General features: G+C 40.9%; 1 protein-coding gene across 3 annotated transcripts in view; it reads right to left on the bottom strand.

Moving 5' to 3' along the window:
- Positions 1-21,399, bottom strand: part of LOC134205114 (transcription initiation factor TFIID subunit 1) — a 34,124-nt gene that overhangs the window by 4,725 nt on the left and 8,000 nt on the right. For all 3 annotated transcript variants that reach the window (XM_062680054.1, XM_062680055.1, XM_062680053.1), the window contains exon 7: positions 6,999-7,185. In XM_062680054.1, coding sequence (XP_062536038.1) covers positions 6,999-7,185 — 187 coding nt within the window. The remainder of the gene's footprint in view (positions 1-6,998; positions 7,186-21,399) is intronic.

Below are 21,399 nucleotides of genomic sequence, written 5' to 3' on the forward strand. Positions count from 1 at the left end.
TGTCCAACATCTGTTTCACTAATTTCCCGTGCGAAAATAGCGATATTTAGATGAAGTTACAATGCGTTACGCTTAAAAGTATACATCACTGAAAATCTCAGAACGCACACAATAAGTTTTTGTCGAGATTGTGAATTAAAAACGAAGGAATCTTCGCATTGATGCATGTCAATCGAAAGATAAGACATTGCTTCGGCTTAATTGACCAGGGTAAATTAGAAATTCCCTTTTGAAGAGACTAAATTGGGGGTGTCCAAAATGAGTACATTTTGGGTCCAAAATATGTTGCACTGTCCAAAACTAAGAATATTTTTATTTCAGAAAATTACATTTCTCAGCGATTTGTCAACACTTTTTTTTCAAATCAATTTATTTGAGGCTCATTTGTTTTATACAAAACTCTGCGGAGCCGATAGGCTGATTGAATAACAAAGTTATCCTAACTAAATAGCATTTTTCGCGTTTTTTTGCTAGCCGCATACTTTTCTTGTTCTCGCAAATCCTCCTTTTTCTTCTTCCGTTGCTCCTCAGCATATTCTCGTAACATATTTTCTTTTTTCTCTGTATAATTCAGAATACCCTTGCGTTCGTACCACAATTGGTCAGTTTTATTTTTGAATACGATTTTCGTTGGATCCTGTTCTTCTTCTGTTTCCGTAGATTGTTGCATCTCCTCGTCCAGGACTTCGATTGTCTTTTCTTCGATAACTTCCTCTTCGGCACTTTCTTCATTTTCCTGGGCTCCGCTCACTACTTCAGCATAGTTTATCAACAACTCCTTGGGCTTTTCCTGACTCCGTTTACTTTGCAGAGGACATGCCGCTTTGCTATGCCTCAAAACACTTATTCCTTAGGTCCTCGTAGATTCGCAATTTCCAGCGACGGCGGTATTTCATGTTTCACATCGATAAACACTCCTCGTACACCCGTGTAAAAGTGATCCAGGCCCAAATCTACTGGGAATTTTGTGCGGGCTGAATACTCCACTGTACCGTATTGTCCGAGTAACAAAGATACATCATCATCCGGTATTTCTGGAGGAAGGTCAAACACCCGAACATATCGAATGTTGCTTCCCGCAACAAACATCCGAACTTCCACAGCTTTTCCGCTCGAATACCGAAACTTTAGCGGATCGAGATTTTTCCTCAGTGCATCCTGCATGGCTTCCGTGGTGATGAAAAAAGACCGGTCTTCAGTCGTTTTGTAAACAGTTTCCATTAGATTAACATCAGTGTCTAACTGTTTCACAAAACCGGCAATCTCACCCCATGTTGGACGGGGAGCGGAGAGCGGAAAACGGAATTGCATCGTATTCACAAACATCATGCGATTGTTCTTCTTTTGCATCCGAGTTCACTGCAAGGCAGCAACGAACGTACGACCGAATTGATCCACACACAAAAGGCCAAATACTTCTCTTCGGTACATACAGTACTTAATAACGCATGAAGACAACTATTTTGTTCGTCCGATTGCAACGACGGCAAAATGCAAACTGATTTATCAACACTTTATGCCAATTTCAAATTTCTATTTCATAAATGAGACTTCCATCTATGAAATGGTAAGATTTCTGCCTATATCAAACGTGCCATTTGATACATATGATCAAATATCGGTAAGCACTTCCTCTAGGGTTCCAAAATGGAACTTTTACCCTAGTAAGGCAAGCATAAAATAGGGAAGTAGAAAAAAAATGTTATTTTATTGTTTCTCATTGTATAAATTGTAAAGTCGAAGTGAACACAAAAGAAAAAAAAACACCCCGCACCGATAGCCGGTGAATAAACACAAAAAAGACAATTGTCCATGCCATTGTTATCCTGTGGGACAGGTCCGGGTCTGTTTTCCGGCCTTTTTTTTTCTAGTGGCCTCGGGTGCAATTCCCGGAGGACTCCTTTTCGCGCCCCGCGACAACGACGTCCAGCGGACCTTGAAAACCTCATACGAAGCTCGACGGACTTTTTGAAGCTGTGTAGGACGTTGCAAATCCAGGACCTGGTAACCACGCGGACTGGCACGACGCCATTGGTCAAGCCGGACACAACTTTTTTTCTGAGATTCAAAACGACGTGGGTGGTGCCCTACACACTTAATGTTTTTTCACCGAGGCCGGCAAAATAAATTGCCGAGAATCCAACAGCTGAGATGTCGGTAAAGATCTCGGTGAAAAGTTCAAATTGCCGACTGGTCGTAAAATGTGCGAAATCATCTAGCTGTCAAAATTTGCCGTGCCATTCGGTAAATTATTACCGATCCGCTCGGCAAAGTGCTTTACCGAAATAATGTAAAATATTTGTTTTCATTTATTTTTTTTTTCAATCAAACATAATAAAAAAAATCAAATGTGATGAAATAACAAACATATTCAATAATAGAATATAAAATGTTTGTATTAATAAAGCAATTGAATATTTTTACACAATAAGTGAAAAGAATATCACCATAACGTTCTATGTTTCATATTCAAGCCCGGAAGAATCCATCGTGCCAGGCATCGTAGGTACCTATTTCGATCATGTGGCTCTTACACAAAACATTCGCTCGCAAAACAACATTCTGGCTGCATTTTAGATATCGAGCTGCAATCCTAATTTTCCACGTTTATGGATCCATGTCACGATGAGTCGAAGAATATTCCGTTGCAACCTCGATGCAGATGTGAGTTGAAAACATGGTAAAAATAGCTCTCAAAATGTACGCCCTCTTCGTACTACTTTATAATTTGATGAAATGCACTGAAAAAATATCCATTTAAGCACACAATAAAGCAAATTCATATTTTAAAACTTACATGAATATCAAGGATAGTTTTTGCAGCCGCTACAAAAGTTCAATTCAGGTAATTGTTTTTTGTTTCGAACACGGGTTTTTGAAACGTTCTGACGTTTGACAAAGGCACTTCTCCGAAACTCGGTAAAATTAATATTTTACCGATGGACACCTCAAAACATTTTTCCGAATTTCAGTAGTACATTTAATAAGCTGATTTTCGGTAATTGAATTTAAAATATTTCGGTGAATCAAAAATTTTTGACGACATTCCGGTAATAAAACATTTTACAGAACATGTTCGTTAAATAATTTTACCGACATCAAATCTGGCATTTAAGTGTGTAGTGTAATCTAGGTTCGGATACGGTCAGTACTCTACGCTCAGCAGTAACACAGCTAGTAGCTGTTCCGCCTTCATCCAGCGAACGTAATCCCATCGATCGATATGTGAAAGGCTTCCCCAATGTTCAACTCGGCAGAGCCCCTAAACCAGTGCTGTGCACCATCACCATCAACACATGTTACACCCTGATATAGACACGCTTATTCTTCTGCATTCCACACTCTCCTCATCCATCATAGTGGCACAAAGCTGTTTATTGTGACATGCCTATTGAAATGATGGGATTTGCTTCTTTCGTCATTCTCCAAAATATAAAAGAGTTGCACGATACCGGACCATCATTTGACTTGCCTCTAAAAATACACTCATTACCATCAATTTGCAGTTGTATTGCCATTGGGACGTGCACACATATAAAGCGAATCGTGTGAAAATAAATGCAAAGCATAGAACAAAATATCTTGTGCAGCAGAGATACGCATTTAGCCGTGTGTCGTATTGTCTTCGTCGGCATGAGCATCTTTCTCTTTGGTTGTCTTGGACACTCTTTGTGCAATGATAATTATCCGTATAGAAAGAGTATCATTTTAAGTTTTGTATCAATGTACAAAGAGCATCCGGATATTGCACAGTCCTACCCTAAACACGACGCGCCACCGCACGGTAGTGACCCGTTACGCCTTCGTCCAGCGACCGTCGTTTCCTCGATCGGTCCATGAGTGGTAGCCGCAATCCCGTCGGAGGGCGCTCCTCATCCAGCAGCATACTAGCCAACGTGAAACATCGAGCAATACGCAGTATCCTTGTCCCTCTCACCATATAAAGGCTTAATGGCCAAATAAATCAATAATGTAAGATAGTTATTCAAGTCATTCAAGAACGCACTCCCTGGTTCTATACTTATATTGGATTTTGTTTTCTATTCGTGCAAAAACGGAAATTCAAACCTCGGATTTTCAACCCTTTTCGTCAGTGGACTCGGTTGGCTTTCTCCTCTGACCGAGTGCTTGACAACTTCCTTCTTCATTAACCATCTGAGCAGCCGAGAGGCTACAATCATGCTGATTTCACTCGTTAATTTTACAAGCTACTACAGGTCTTCTGGTTTTCCAAAACGTCCTAGAGCTTAGATTATGCAATCTACTTACATAATCAAGTCCTAAATCAAGACAAAATTTTCAAAACGACTTATCTGCTTTTGTAAACAAAGATTCAAACGACGATTCGACGAATCTGATAGCTCTCCCACGCAAACCAACACCATCAATAGGTAGGTGAAGGATTCCGCTACCTGTTGATGGTGTTGGTTTGCGTGGGAGAGCTATCAGATTCGTCGAATCGTCGTTTGAATCTTTGTTTACAAAAGCAGATAAGTCGTTTTGAAAATTTTGTCTTGAAATGATGTATTCGTTCATTGCTAAACATCCTTTCAGGTCCATTGGGCAGATAGGATTTCATTTGTTACTTTTACAAGCTACTGCCGACCTTTTTGATTTTCCAAAACGTCCTGGAACACGTAATGTTAGATCTTCCCGATCATTCAAGTCCGTGTCCGATCGTCAAGTTAAAGGTCTCGTATTCAAGAAAAAATGGGTTTACATGATGCACATTCGGACATTGCAAAAGCCTTGAACATCTCATATTCAAGAAAAACGGCTTTACATGATGCGAATATGCTTAATGATCCAGATTAGGCATATACCGATGATGAGGACATTGCAAGAGCCTTGATAGATACCGGATTGGGCACTGATGGTGGGGACATTGCAGAAGCATTGGTTGATCTGATGGACACAATGAACTAAACTCGAGAACGTTTTGGAAAACGTTCTCTCAGAAGCGAAAAAGTTTCGGATATCAGGGTATAGTCGAACTTGACCTCCAATATTTTTCCTGTAAAGCCACATCCTGATGAACAATATTAATAAAGAAAGTGGGGACCTGCTAAAACGGTTGTGTATCTTATTGCAAGACAATGTCATTGAAGTCGTGATAAATGAGCTCAGAGCTCAGATGATTATTTATTCAGACTTTGGCCGGAATACACAAGAGTTTTCTCCATTCAACTCAGTTCATGGGATCCACGGCTGCACGTCACCAACTACGCAGTCTGTGGAGGGTCCACAAATCGTCTTCCAGCTGATCGTTTTACCTTGCTCGCTGCGCAAACGCCTTCTTGTGCCCATCGGATTGCTATCCAGAGCCATATACACCGGGTTATTGACTGATTCTGATTACCAGCCCGGCCTACCGCATTTGTACAATTCTCCATCTGCGCCCCACCGTAGACGGTACTTTTCATGGAATACTTCAAGTGGAAGTTGATGATTCTTTCAAGCATTGTCCTGGTCTCATGTCCGTAGAGAGCTATACCAGTCTAATCAGCTTTCGTAAATAGTAAGCTTGGTACGGAGGCTAGCTTCATTCGGTGGGAGCGGTAGGAGCATTTTTCGCAAAGTACGTACCACGATTTCATGCCACAATGCGTCTTTTCCTTTCTATGCTGGTATCGTTTTCGGTGGTCACCGTCGATACAAACTCTGTATGGGTAGCGAGCGATATCCTCTCTGTTAGCCTCCTATTATCACATATATCATCCTTGAAGTGTTAATGACTAGTCTGAGCCCCAAAAAAAATCCCATAATGGACATAATATCGTTTATTTTTCAGAATATTGTAAAACATTGTCTATTCTTGCACTCTATCGCATTCCATAATCATAACCTGATTGAATGAGAGTTCAATTTTTGCGATGTAATTTCATAGTAAATTGTTTATATTTTACTGCAATAATGTAATTATGCCTAGAGGCTCCACTATTGATTAGAGATCCACTATTTGACATTTTCCCTTGCTTTATAAAGAATCTTCAAAATCCGCATTGTGTCCCTTCTTTTCGGGTAACGAAGCGAACAATGACGTTGAGCGTGTAGCAGACTTTTTATTTTCGTATTGTGTGAGAAGTAGCTGTTGGTCCGTGAACTTGATCCTCGATACAACATGTTTAGGGGAGAACGGTCCAAAATGCAACCCTGGGGCAAAATGGCCTCACTCATAAAATCACTCATATAATCTGTTGTAGTACAATTATGAACGAATATAACCATTACAATTCATAATTAGTTATCCATCATTGAGCTCCATTGGAAAAAAAAATAGCAAAATCCCATCATATTCACCCGAATTTAACAATTTGCTATTCTTCCACCACATCCGTAAGATTGTAGTTTAATCCATTAAGAAAAAACAAACAACCATGCGTTCACCATCATTTTACATGCAATTGAGTCATTTTAGACCACCATTCGGGCGTTTTGCCCCAGATCATTGTTGAAATGGTTGGGTATTTTTGTTTATATGGGCGAAAACATCGAAAAAGCTTAAGGGGTGCATTTTGGACCGTTCTCCCCTAAATATTGCACATAAGGTAAGGTGCATGCAATCAAACTCTTTTCCAATTCCCGCTTTTTTCAGTTTTATAAATTAATGTAAAACGCTAACGTTAAATCAATATTTAAATTACATTCAAAATACTTTGCCTTGTAACAAATTTTTAAATGGAAAATGTTAGTAGTGATAAACAGGCAATTGGGTCCCAAAATGAAGAATGGATATTCGATTTTACTCAGGGAAACGATAAAGTTGGCCGAACTAAAAACATCATATTTACGGTCTTAGATCACTCACATAAATGTACCTACATAAGCACTCTTAGCTCTATGGATTGCTACCAAAAAGGAGATAGGACTTTAGGACCCAATTATAGTGTCATGCATTTTTAGGCAAACATTAATATCAACACAAAAAGCTGTTGTGCAAGCATTAGTTGAAAGTTAATAAATCATTAGTAAAATAAAAACTATGACCGTGCACCTACCTTCTTCGTGCTGCATCTTGCGTGGCCTACCGCGTGCCTTTTTGCCGTCCATTTTCGGTCGCATCAGCCCGCTCGGGCCGGGGCGATTGGACGCCATCGAGGCAGCCGATGACGGTCGTTCCAAATTGCTGATATCTTCGTCGCCATAGTCTCTATCCGGCGATGTGTCGCGGGATCCCTGGAAGTACTGAGAGAAATGTTGGGTGTTTTGAAATTTGTCAAAAGGTGCAGTTTATAAAATTTGACTAGCAAAACTATAGAATTGGTAAGAAAATGTTGAGCTGCTTTGTCACGGAAATCCTACTCCTAGCCCTAGTTGGAGATTACACGATAAATTGTTTCTTTTTAACTACTGATAACAGCCGTCTCTAGATGCTCTTATGTTATGGGCCCATCGTTTAAAAAATTGAAAGAGATAAGGCAAATGCGATCACATATCCAAATTATCAATTGATAAAAACACGCAAGCGAATGACAATCGTTTAAGAATTACCGTTGCTTTTTGTACTAATTTCTCTACATAACAAAAAACAATTCGATCACGTTCTAATCGACGTTGAATTTTTCTCTGACATCACGAACGTACGCACTTACCGCAGTGCGAATATTGAATCCGACCACTACCTCGTTGCAGTATGACTGCGCTCAAAACTCTCGACGGTGTACAACACGCATCGGAGTCGTCTGCCGCGGCTAAACATTGGGCGGCTACAAGACTAGACTAGCCCAAGACTACGCGTAGCAGCTGGAAGGGCACTCCCAACGGAAGAGCAGCTAGGCGCAGCGTCTCTTGAAGATGGCTGGAGAGATATTCGATCCGCCATTGTAAGCACCGCAACCGCTGCACTAGGCACGGTGCCTCCGGATCAAACAAACAACTGGTATGACGACGAATGTGAGCAGTTAGTGGAAGAGAAGAATGCAGCATGGGCGAGATTGCTGCAACACCGCACGAAAGCGTACGAGGCACGATACAAACTGTACCGTGCTAATAACGCACGAAAGTTCTATGAGAAGTTAAACCGTTCACGTAAGGGCCACGTGCCACAGCCCGATATGTGCAAGGACATAAACGGAAACCTTCTTACGAATATGAGCGTGAGGTGATCCAAAGGTGGAGGCAGCACTACGAAGAGCACCTGGATGACGATGTGGCAGACAACGGTGGTGGTATGGTAATGAACCTGGGAGCGCGCGCATAGGACATACGGCTCCGGATCTAACACAACACCGTCGACTAACAGCAATTGCAAGAGAACTCGTGGGGCAGTACCAGGTGGGATTCATGGTTGAACGTTCTACCACGCACCAGATGTTCGCCGTACGTCAAGTATTGCAGAAATGCTCGATGTTGTGCAGAATTATGCTGATGTGTCGTTAGGGTTTCTGTCTGTATTTTGGGAAGTAGTCGCACTGGATCGATTTCAGTCTTTCATGAAGATAGTACTTGGACTCGCCTTGAGGATTCTCATCCGGGCAAATAGACTTGTAGCCTTGTAGCCTCTGTTACATTATGCAAAGAAATGATCTATTAAAATCATAAATAATTATCGACAACTCATTAAATTCCAAAAAAGTCAAAGTCCAACTACGCCAAGGCAAAGCAACAGCAATCGAGCTACTATAAAACGATAACTCGCGATTTCCACTGGTTTGCTCAATTTCGCGGGATGACGATCAAGGTCGAGTCCAAGCAGATCTTCGGGAAGATTGGGAAAGTGAGAGTCGATGCTACTCCCGATTTCGCACGAAGAGCCAGCCGTCAAATTATTTCTCGCAATTGTTTGCACAATCGAAAAGGTCGCAGGAAATCCGAACTTCTGTCGATTTCGGCGAGGTCACATTCCTTAATCTGATGCTTACGGTTTCGCTCACTTTTGTCTGAACCGCAGTTGTCAGTGGAAATGTCAAGCTTTGTTCGCGTTTTCGTTTTAGATTTGTAATTTGTAAAAGCAACGTGGTATGTTTAAATATTTGTGATTCTGTTCTTCTCCTTGTTAGTCCTAGATAATTGTACATGAGTTATAGTGCGTCGTAGGCTAGATTGGTGCGTCGTAAAGAAATCTAGACCAGGTAATGTGCTAATTGTGCTTTTGTGAAGAAAACTGTGGATTGTGCTAATTGTTTTAAATAGCTGACGGCTATATCCATCCCTTGTACCAGGTCAGCGGATTCCCCGGGACGAAAGACCCCGGCAACCGTCACTGTGTCCGGTAGGAAGCGATCCGTCCACAAATCGCTTAGACGGGGAATTGTGGTCGTCCATTGCCACATCGAACGCCATTCATCGAGCCACGTTGAACAACCCAACCGCCATTCATTGGCCCCGCGGATCTCATAAATCGTAAACCGCCGCCGGCGGTAACAGCAGCGCAGGATCAACAGCAGTCGATCATCTGGTGAGTCCAGCCCAATTGGTTTTTGCTTGAAGGGTGGCGTCCGCTGAGGACGCCACGGAGGATTTTTTGTACCGACCGTAGGTCGAAGAGTGTGAATCACTAAAAAAAAAACTTCAAACATTCGATGAATTGGGGTTGGGTGCGGCGAGATACAAATCGTGCGCACGTATCGTCTTTTATGGCCGTCCACCCAACCCATTTACATTAGACACCCGGGTGCACAGTAGTTGCCGTTTCGCTTGCTGCATCGCCGACAGACGCTGAATAGAAAACAAGCACAATAGCACAGATAGGGAGAAGTAAGTTGACGCACACGTAGGATAGGACAGAGTAAAGTTCGTCCAGTTATTTGGCTTCGTCGACGACATTGATATTATGGCACATAACCTTGATAATATGGAGGAAGCCTACATCAGACTGAAAAGGGAAGCTAAACGGACTGAACTAGTCTTCAACACGTCGAAGACGAAGTACATGATTGAAAGAGGCTCAAAAGAGGACAATGTAAATTGAAGAATTCGTGTACTTGGACTCACTGGTGACCTCCAATAACGATACCAGCAGAGAAATTCGGAGACTCATCATGGCAGGAAATCGTACGTAATTTGGACTCCGCAAAACGCTCCGATCGAAAAGAGTTCGTCCTCGTACCAAACTGACTATCTACAAAACGCCTATTAGACCGGTAGTTCTCTACGGACACGAGACCTGGACGATGCTCGTGGGAGACCAACGCGCACTGGGAGTTTTTGAGTGAAAAGTGCTGCGTACCATCTTTGGTGGGGTGCAGATAGCGGACGGTACGTGGAGGTTGCGAATGAACCACGAGTTGCATCAGCTGTTGGGAGAACCATCCATCGTTCACACAGCGAAAATCGGAAGACTACGGTAGGCCGGGAACGTAGCCAGAATGTCGGACAGTAATCCGGGTAAAATGTTTCTCAACAACGATCCGACGGGAACAAGAAGGCGAGGTGCACAACGAGCAAGGTGGATCGATCAAGTGGAGGACGATATGCGGACCCTCCGCAGAATGCGTGGTTAGCGCCCTGTAGCCATGGACCCAGCTGAATTGAGAAGACTTATGCACTGCACAGGCCACTCCAGCCTTAGTTTGAAAATCTATCTTCTGTCTTTTATTATTATTTTTTTATTACTGATCCGGAGTGTCCCTTTTACTTCAAATGTGAATTTTTCCATTAACAAGTTTTTTCGCAATTTTCAGCCTTATGTAAGATTTTTACTTTTTCAGCTTTTCGTCTTCAGCCTAATGAGTTTTCAGCCTTATGTGGAAGACCCCACGTCAACTATTTCTAAGATGGCAGCCCCATCACGTGGTTAGGTATTGCAGCCTTTGTAAGCCGGCATACCAAAAAACCAACAATCAAACCCGAATAATGTAATCAAAAATACAGGATTGACAGCGTAGTATAAATTCAGGAATATCACAAACCAAACTGCTTGAATCGGGAAATAGACTTGACAGTTTGAGAAAATTGTAAAATTATCTTCTTCTTCTTCTTCATTCTGGGAGGCATAAGTTTTACTTGCCAAGAATAAGGGCCAGTTGCCAAGACTATATGCCCTGTTGCTTGTCTTCGGTCGCCTGACCACAGCTGAGGGTTCTTATAAATCCAAAGCTGCATCCTTTACAAAATCCAAGATTTTCTGATATTCGTTTACACTGTTCGTTTCAAATATTTCTATCAGGTTGTTGTATTGTTGTAATGAGTATCTTACGCGTACGTTCCGGTATTTTTCACAGTGCAGAATTAAGTGTTCTGCTGTTTCAATCTAATTGCATGTTTCGCAGGTTGGGTTGTCTATTAATTTAATTTTGTGTCTCCATACTTTTGACCAGTCATGACCGGCCATCAGTCGATTTAGTAATCGAACTTGTTCCCCGTCTAGCTTTAGACCAACAAACCATGGTTTCGATCTGAAATCTGGTTGAATTTGGAAGAATTTTTGTCCCTTTTCAATAGCATAGTCCTTGTACCATTCGTCGATTTTCAGTGACTTTCGGCGTTTCAGTATACAGTATACATCCTTGTATGATATTATATTATCTAGTATTGGCTGATCGTTCGTAATAACTTCCTTTGCCAGTTAATCTGCGATCTCGTTACCATTCACTCCTATGTGGCTCGATATCCACTGCATCGAAACTCCCACTCTGCTGCCATTGTTAACACTTCATCTAATAATTCTTCTCGTTCCTGTTGGTCTCTCGCTGCTTCCAGAAGTTCGCACGCCGATCGCGAGTCCGTGTATATTACAGAACCCGTCAATTGTTCTTTAGAAATAATTTCCATAGCTATTTTAATTGCTGCAAGCTCTGCTCCTGTGATGCTAATTTCATTAGCAAGTCGAACGGAGACTCTTTTATTTGATCCTTCAATAAAAACTCCAACTTCACATAAATGCCCTGTCTTCGAGGCGTCCGTGAAGACTCTTCTGCGTCCTTTGTAGGTGCCGTTAAATGCAAACAGAACTAGTTGTTTTAGGTGTTTTGGGTTCGTGTTTCCTTTGGATTTGACCAGTCCATCCAATGTTGGTCCGATTATTATATCCGGGTACTTCACGCAGTTCTTCCTGATTGTCATTATAGCATCGAATACTTCAAAGTGGTTAAGAAAAACTGTTTCCATGTAACTTATCTTTTTCGTGTCCGATCTGTTATCTATGGTTGTTCCGATTAGCTGTTCTCCCACCGCCGTTCTTTGTGCGATGTTACGTGCGATCTCTTTTCCTGTTATATATTCCTGTCTTATTGGCATGGATTCTAAGCCAGATATTGCTAACAGAGTATTTAAGGGAGTACTTTTGGTACATCCTGTGGCTTTTCGTAGACTCTGATTGTTGATAACAGCTAGCTTATTTAGGTTTGTTTTTGCAGCATTGCTGTACACCGTAGAGCCGTATTCCAGCGTTCCTCGAACAAGCGCTTTGTGTACGTTCAGCATTGTCTCCGGGTGCCCTCCAGTCTTTACTCCGCTGATGATCATGTTGAGCCTCTCATTGACCTTTCCTTTTAATTCCTTAGTGTGTCTCCCAAAGATTAAAGATCTATCTAGTGCCATGCCCAGATAGTCATGTGACCTAACAGTTTCTATGTTTGTTCCATCTATCTTATAGTCCAGTGTTTTATTACTGGCTTGAAATAGTATGGATTTAGTTTTTGCTGGGTTTATTGACAAGTTGAGCTTCGCTGCTGATTCTACGAAATGGTCCAGGTAGTCTTGTCCGATTATTCGCAGCCTTTCTACTGTTTTCGCTGTGACTATGATGCCGAAGTCGTCGGCATATTGCACCAGCTCTACGTTATCGATCTGCATTTCATGCAAAGGAGCAGTATATACGTTGAAGAGAGTGGGGGATAGAACATCCCCTTGTGGAAGACCTTCACTGACGACTCTTACAAGTTTTTCCTTATTTGTATGAAAAATTATTTTTCTATTAGTTAGAAAATTTGTGATCCAGCAAATCAACTCTAGTGGTATTCTTTTTTCTGACAATATTTGTTTCAAAGTATCTACTTTTACGTTGCAAAAAGCGTTACTTAGATCCACAAAGATTATGCTCGTTAAGTTTCCTTCCCTTTTATTAGCCATTATTTTGTTGACCACATACGTCACACAAGTATTCGTGGATAGTCCTTTTCTAAAACCGAACGATCTTGTGGGGAGAACATTGCCTGCTTCCAAGGCTTCTTTTAACTTTTCCAATACGGCTGTATTCACAACTTTGGTACAAGTTGGAACCATCGAAATTAATTTATTGGCTTTTTTCGGTGATAATTATACTACTCAAAGCGAAAGGGAGTAGATGAAAGTAATGAAGATACAGATTCGATTGACACCGCAAGCGAGCGGCAAGTGTGAAATGAATAGAAACTGAAGATTAGCAGAGGGCCATATGAGAGAACAAACATTGTTGAAATCGCTGTTATTTTGCCTAACGTCCACCCAGGAACGGCTTGGATAGTGACGTGGTGATCACTGTACCAAGACAGGCAAAATAACAGCAATTTCAACCTGCTAAAGTGCTGTTCGGCAAGCGTTGGAACCAGTGAAATCGGACGTTTACCTTCCAGTTTACTTTGATCCTTCCCGGCTTTAGGTATTGCGACCACCTTTATCGTTTTCAGCGAATCTCCAGGGAAACTTCTACGCCATTGTCCGTTAAAATCCTTCAATAGTTGCTGCACAACACCGGGTTGCAGCTGCTTCAGCATTCCGTAGGTAATTCTATCCACGCCAGGTGCCGAGTTCGGTTTTTTATCCCCTACTATCCTATTCCATTTTTCTTGATCAAGAATATCGTAACTTGCAAATGATCCACCGAAGTCAATCATGTCCACAGGGCTGTTCCTTCCAAAATTTAGATCCAAGAATTTTTCTGCTATCTGCTTATCGTCCAAGAGGGGATTATTTTCTTTTCTCCTAAAAGTTTTACCTGTTAGTCTGCCGATACTTTGCCAAAGCTGTTTGGAGCTATTCATTGGGTTTATTTCATCGATGAATTCCTTCCACTTGGTTTCTTTTTCAATCTTTTTCCGCCTTTGGAACCTTGATGCTGCTTTTTTAAATTCGATTAAGTTTCTTACACTACCTATTTTGTTGAACTCCCTCCTTGCTTCTGTTTTTCGTTTCCAGGCATCTTCCACTTCTGTGGACCACCAGTACTTAGGCGTTTTAGTGTCCCGTTGTTTGCTGTTTTTATAGATCTTCTTCATTTCTTCGGTTAATTCCTTCCATGAGTGTATTTTGTCATTTCCTAGCATTGCGAGTTTTGAGTTTATTTTTTCCTGTTATAAATCCATTTTTCTTCCTTTGACTGCTTTTCTCTATCAGTGATTTGTATTGCCATATGATGACTGCCAATTCCGAAATCCAGCACTTTCCAATCGAACTCTCCATACAAATTACTGGTGCACAACGATACATCTATTGTTGTACTCCTTTTGTTTAGTTGTATTGGCACAAATGTTTTTTGTCCGTCGTTAAGAATTAGCAGGTCATATTGGTTGACCAGCTCTACGAAAATGTGCCCTTTCTATCGCTGCAATCGTTCCCCACGTCACGTGGTGCGCGTTCAATCTCCGCCGATGATTACGTTTTTGAAATCCTTGAGAGCCTCGAACACTTTGATTACGTCTTCTTCAAAATCCTGACTCGTTGCTGCTGGTGTGATGTAAACCGCTGCCACTACGAACTCCTTACTCGGGATGGCAACTGTTACCGCTTGGGTGCATTCCGTCAGGTTCTCAATTGGAACTCTACTGTAGTTGAAATTGTTTTTCAGATAAACAGCTGTTCCTCCATAGTTGTCTTCTCTTGATTGTAAAACGTTATGGTATCCGGGAATCCTGTATCGAGCCGTCTCCTCGTACAATTCCTGAGACCACGTTTCTGTTAATATTGCTACACTAATAAAAATCCACACATTTTTATTGGCAAAAATCTAAAGAAATTTCCAAATAAATTTTATGTGTGCGTTAATAACCACCCGCTATAGGAGAATCCACATAAAGGTTATTAGTTAATAATGGTTATGTGTGTTTCCACATATATGCTATGCGAATTCACATGGCCGTTATGTGGGAAATGCTATAGTCAAAATTTATGTGTGCCACACATAATGGATATGATTGGATTTTTGTCAGTGTACTGAATATTTTTCTCCGACCAACACTCTTTGTAATTCTTCTTTATGTTTACTTAAACTTTGGATATTACACTGTATTATTTTTATATTTCCTTCCACTGTTGCTTTTTGTTTGTTTTCGTTTTCACTGGTTGATCTCATTTTCACTTTTTACTTCTTTTTGTCACTTTATATAATCGTTTGATTCAGTTTAAAATGTTTTTGCACTGCTTGTTTCACTTTTTCTTTTATTTCCCTGCTTAAGTTTCCATCACTGACCAGCTCCAAATAGAAGCTCATTGCTTTGTGTTGGTATTTATTTGTTGCACTTGATTCAATCACTTGATTCAGGTCAATGTGTGTTACACTTGATTCAGGTCAATGTGAGCCACCCACCACGAGTTTGTATCGGTGGTGACGAAATCGAGGTGGTTGAAGAATTCGTGTACTTGGGCTCACTGGTGACCGCCGATAACGATACCAGCAGAGAAATTCGGAGACGCATAGTGGCTGGAAATCGTACGTACTTTGGACTCCGCAAGACGCTCCGATCGAATAGAGTTCGCCGCCGTACCAAACTGACTATCTACAAAACGCTTATAAGACCGGTAGTTCTCTACGGACACGAGACCTGGACGATGCTCGTGGAGGACCAACGCGCACTGGGAGTTTTCGAAAAGAAAGTGTTGCGTACCATCTATGGTGGGTTGCAGATGGCGGACGGTACGTGGAGGAGGCGAATGAACCACGAGTTGCATCAGCTGTTGGGAGAACCATCCATCGTTCACACCGCGAAAATCGGAAGACTGCGGTGGGCCGGGCACGTAGCCAGAATGTCGGACAGTAATCCGGTGAAAATGGTTCTCGACAACGATCCGACGGGAACAAGAAGGCGAAGTGCACAGCGGGCAAGGTGGATCGATCAGGTGGAGGACGACTTGCGGACCCTCCGCAGACTGCGTGGTTGGCGAAGTGCAGCCATGAACCGAGCTGAATGGAGAAGTCTTTTATGTGCAGCACAGGCCACTCCGGCCTTAGTATGATGATAAATAAATAAATACTTGATTCAATCATCTTGTTGGCTTCCTGTTGCATTTTGTTCTTCCATATCTCCATCTCGTGTACTTTGTATGGATTTTGTAATGCTACTCCATCCATCTGTGTCCCACTCGACGATTCTGGTTGTGCTTCATTTTCTGGTAACTCCGCGTTTGTTGATCGCTTTCGTTTGTTTTGAGTTTTTTTCTTTTTTTCAGAGTACAGCTTTACCGCCGGTGTAATAGGTACTCTTGGTTTGTTTGTTTGCTGCCATTCCGACTGCAGGTTGCTGCCTTCTGCTAGTGTTTCCGCGAGTGTAGGCATATCTTGAAGTGAGTTCAGAGGTTCAAAGATGTTATTCGAGGTGAAGGACACCATCTCTCTTGCTTCGACGTACGTGTAGTTTTTCTTCGCCATTATCGATTTTATTTGTTCCTGTCGCATTCGCTCTGGGCAGTCCAAGCTGCCGGTGGGGTGTGTTTTTTGCAGTGTAGACACTTGTTGCGTTCTTGGCAATTGTCATATTTCTCGTCATCGTGACGATCACCACACGTCTGACATCTCCTGAAACTCTTACAATTTTCCGCTTTGTGGTTGTATCTTAAACACTTGCCACAGAAAACCACCTTCTGCACGAACGGTAGTACTTTGGTCTGACAACAGAATAGTCGTACCACAGATAACAGACATTGAAGCTAGAACAAATTTTATTGCAAATCCTGTGTAAACTTTTGAATTGATATACGTTGGCCCACTACTGCCATCTACTCAACTGATTGCGGCAGTACATAAGGATGCAACTGAATTACAATCGTCGAACGCAGCCAATGCATTTGACAGCCGCAATCGGGTTGCGTTTTCAATAACAATGATTCTTACGCCATCTCCAATCGATTGCCAAACGCAGTCCCAATTTAAAATACATTTGAATTAACGGTTGCGGATGTTTACACACGTATGGGATGCTTGCATCAACATCTGTTATCTGTGGTCGTACCCTATCCGGCAGTCTTTTTGACCGAAATGTAACGGATACTCTGTTCGACGGTATTTTCTCCCCATTAACATAGCGGTTCAGCCTGTAAACCTCCAGAACGGGTGTCTCACTTTCCAGGTCCATGAATATTTCTTCCGTGGAAATATCTCTCGGGATTCCTGTGATGACTCCTGATATGCTAACAACGTGTTTTGGAATGTACGTGATATGTACGGTGTAATGCTTATTCGAATGAGGTTCTGAATCCTCACATGAGTAATTGTATTGGTATGTGGAAATGATATAAATATGGAATAAAGATGACTTTGAGCTCTCTTTTGATTTGTGAGCTGGAACGTATCAGATGTGTATTTATTTCTATAGTGACCGGCTTGTTTTAATAAGAACACAACATAACAGTGGCGACGGGTTGAAAAACTAATAGCCTTTTGTATTGTTTAAAAAGAGATACCTATTTCACATCGGTGGAAGCGTGCATTTTTTGACCGTGAGTGAACGTTATTCTTATAGATTAAAGATTCGGAAGACAAGTACAAGTTTTATACAGACAGTGAATTTTAGTCAGTGTGCTTCATAAAAATAGTAGCTGACATCATTTGGGAAGCGGTTTTAGATTACAGAGCGGTGATAATTCATAATTCCGGAAAGTGTGCCAGGCATAGGTCAAGTTGTCCTTAGTTAAAAGGAATTTTCTAATTGTGATCCGACATTTTGAGGATTAGTGCATGGTTAAGAAGACGCGTGTTGAAGAAGATGCTATCGACCTTTAGTTACGATTAGCGGGATCGGACAATATAAAGTGTAGAACGCGAGGACAATAGAAAAGTTTCTTAATTGGGATTTGCATGTGTAAAACAAAAAGTGTTGAACATAGTTGGCAGCGGTAGCGAGTGCTGCTTCTAGAAGAAGATTGAATATCGTAGTACGAAAAGTAGAAGAATAGAAAAGGATATTGTTTTCGAAGAAGGACGACGCCGATAACGAAACATTGCTAACGACGCTGCTAACGAGAAGGGTACGCTGCTAAAAGAAAAACGACGTTGCTAACAGAAGGACGACGCTGCTAACAAGAGAAAGCGAGGAAGAGGAGTCTGAGATCATCGAGAGAGAGTGAGAGTAAGGTTCAAGTTCAAGTTCAAGATAGTCTGCACAGTGTTTATTGGTATTGGTTTGGTCTATCTTTATTGTATCAACGCACTTTTAATAACTATAGGAAAGTAAAATGTCGACTTTAATTGGAAGTGTTGATCATTTCGTGAGAGGTACTAGTTTTTCCCAGTACATGGAGAGGATGAATATTCTTTATCAATTGAATAACATAGCTGACAATATGAAGAAGAATCTTTTTATTACCTTGAGCGGTCCGGTTATCTTTGACGAAGTGAAGTTGATTTATCCGGGACAAAATGTTATGGAAATTGATTATAATGAAATGATTATTAGATTGAAGGAAAGGCTGGATAAAACTCAGCCTAATATGATGTACCGACACAAATTTCATGCTAGAGTGCAAGGTTTGGATGAACCGGCAGAAAATTATGTTTTGGCTTTAAAGTTATTGGCCACTGAATGCGGATTTGGAACACATAAAGACGAAGCGATTAAGGACAAAGTTATTTTTGCGTTAAGGGACCATGATTTAAAGCAGCAGTTATTAATGAAAGATGGAATGACTTTGGAAGAAGTAGAGCAAACAGTGATTAGAACAGAATTAGCGAAGTGTAGATTGAAAGAAATGAATGAACAGGGTGAAAGTTTGAGAAGTGTCAACTCGGTAAAGTATCGTTTGGGTAACGGACAGCATAGGATGAATAATGATAGAAATAGCAGGTTTTCGTCAGTGGCTAGTGGCTATAGTAGAAGCGGAGAGCGTGAGCGAGGACGGTGGAATGATAGGAGATCCAGTTACCGTGATAATTATGGAGACAGACAGAGACATATTTATCGTGAATACCGAGGAGATAGATTGGAAAATCCCCACGCCAATGTAATATGCAACTTTTGCAGGAAACGAGGACACGTCAAGCGTAACTGTTTTCAGTTAAAAAATCGTAGAGTGGTGAATTTTGTGCATGATGAAGAGAAAGAAATAATAGAAAATTATGACTTTAAGAGATTGAAGATTGACGATTCCGAAGAAGAGGATGAAGATTACCCGTGTATGATGGTATCGACAGTTAAGCGTATTAGTGACCCGGTTTTGGTGGATGTTTTAGTTGAAGGTGTACAGATAAAGATGGAAATAGATTGCGGAGCGGCGGTCTCGGTGATAGGCTTGCAGACTTACGATCAATATTTTAGCCATATTTTAGTTGAAAATTGTAATAGCCGTTTAGTTGTGGTTAATGGAGAAAGATTGAGCATTTACGGAAAAATACAGGTGAAAGCGATGCTCAACAACAAAAAGCATAAAGTGGACTTGATAATTTTAGAGGGACAAAGAATTTTTGCACCACTTTTAGGAAGGGATTTGTTGGATACGTTTTACCCTATGTGGAGAGAAACATTTATGAGGCCTACAATGGTAAATTCGGTATACGATGAAGTTGCTTTAGGATCAAGGGGTAATTTTGAGTCTGAGATAAAGCTTAAATTTCCTAAAGTTTTTGATGGAGACTTTTCGCATCCGATAACAGGTTTTCAAGCGGATTTGGTCTTAAAGGATGATCTACCAATATTCAAGAAGACATACGATGTTCCGTTTAAGCTTAGGAATAAGGCGATCGAGCACTTGGACGCATTGCAGAGACAGAACGTGATTTCGCCAACACAGGTCAGTGAATGGGCTTTTCCTGTAGTAATTGTGTTGAAAAAGGATAATGAAATAAGAATGGTGTTGGATTGTAAAGCATTGTGTTAATCCATTAAGTAATTGTACCAAACACTTATCCCCTTCCTTTGGCGCAAGATATTTTTGCAACCTTATCGGGATGTAAGTGGTTCTGTTGTTTGGACCTGGCAGGTGCTTACACGCAATTACAACTTCAAGGAGAATTCAAGGAAATTTGTAATTATTAATACTATTAAAGGACTCTATACGTACAATCGTTTGCCGCAAGGAGCTTCTTCTAGCGCTCCAATATTTCAAAAAGTTATGGACGAAATTTTAAAAGGCTTAGAGAATGTTAGCTGTTTTTTAGACGATGTGCTAATAGCTGGACAAACAAAAGAGGAATGTGAAGCTAAACTTGAATTGGTCCTAAGAAGGTTAAATGATGCAAACATAAAAGTGAATCTAAAAAAATGTAAATTTTTTGTTCAATCCCTGACTTATTTAGGACATTTGGTATCTGAAAAAGGCCTTTTACCGTCTCCTGAGAAATTATCCACTATAAAAGAAGCAAAGGTTCCAAAAGATATTACGGAATTGAAAGCCTTTCTTGGATTAATTAATTATTATGGAAAATTTGTACCCCATTTATCTGCTAAATTAAGTTGTCTCTATATGTTGTTGAAGAAGGATGTAAAGTTTGCATGGAGTGAAGAATGTCAGAGAACTTTTGAGGGAAGTAAAAATGAACTTATGAAGGCGAATATTTTGGAGTTCTATGATCCCATGAAGCCTTTGATTGTGGTATCAGATGCTTGCGGTTATGGTCTTGGAGGAGTCCTTGCACATTTGATAGATGGCCAAGAAAAGCCAATAAGTTTTGTATCGTTTTCATTGAACTCCGCACAAAAATCATACCCTATATTGCATTTAGAAGCCTTAGCGCTGATTTGTACGGTGAAGAAATTTCACAAATTCCTATTTGGACAAAAATTCATAATATATACTGATCATAAACCGTTGTTAGGTATTTTTGGAAAAGAGGGTAAACATCAGTTATGTGTGACTAGACTTCAACGTTATGCCATGGAAATGGCCATTTATGATTTTGAAATCAGATATAGACCTTCTTCGCAAATGGCTAATGCGGATTTCTGCTCCCGATTTCCTTTGGAGCAAGAAGTTCCTAGAAACTTGGATAATGGTAGTATCAAAAGTATTAATTATTTTAATGATTTCCCTTTAGATTACTCGTTTATCGCAAAAGAGACCAAGTTGGATTATTTACTATCTAAAGTATTGGAATACATGGAGAAGGGATGGCCTAAAAGAATGGAAACAGTTTGGCAACCTATTTTTTCTTTGCGCGGGGATCTAGAGTTAGTTGAAGGATGTATTTTATACCAAGAAAGGGTAATAGTTCCACGAGTACTACAAGAAGCTGTTTTAAAACTGTTACATTCTAACCACAATGGAGTAGTTAAGATGAAGCAAACAGCAAGGCGTTGTTTGTTTTGGTTGGGCTTGAATTCGGACATAGAAAATTAT

This window comes from Armigeres subalbatus, chromosome 1, assembly GCF_024139115.2.
Source record: "Armigeres subalbatus isolate Guangzhou_Male chromosome 1, GZ_Asu_2, whole genome shotgun sequence".
Taxonomy (NCBI): Eukaryota; Metazoa; Arthropoda; class Insecta; order Diptera; family Culicidae; genus Armigeres; species Armigeres subalbatus.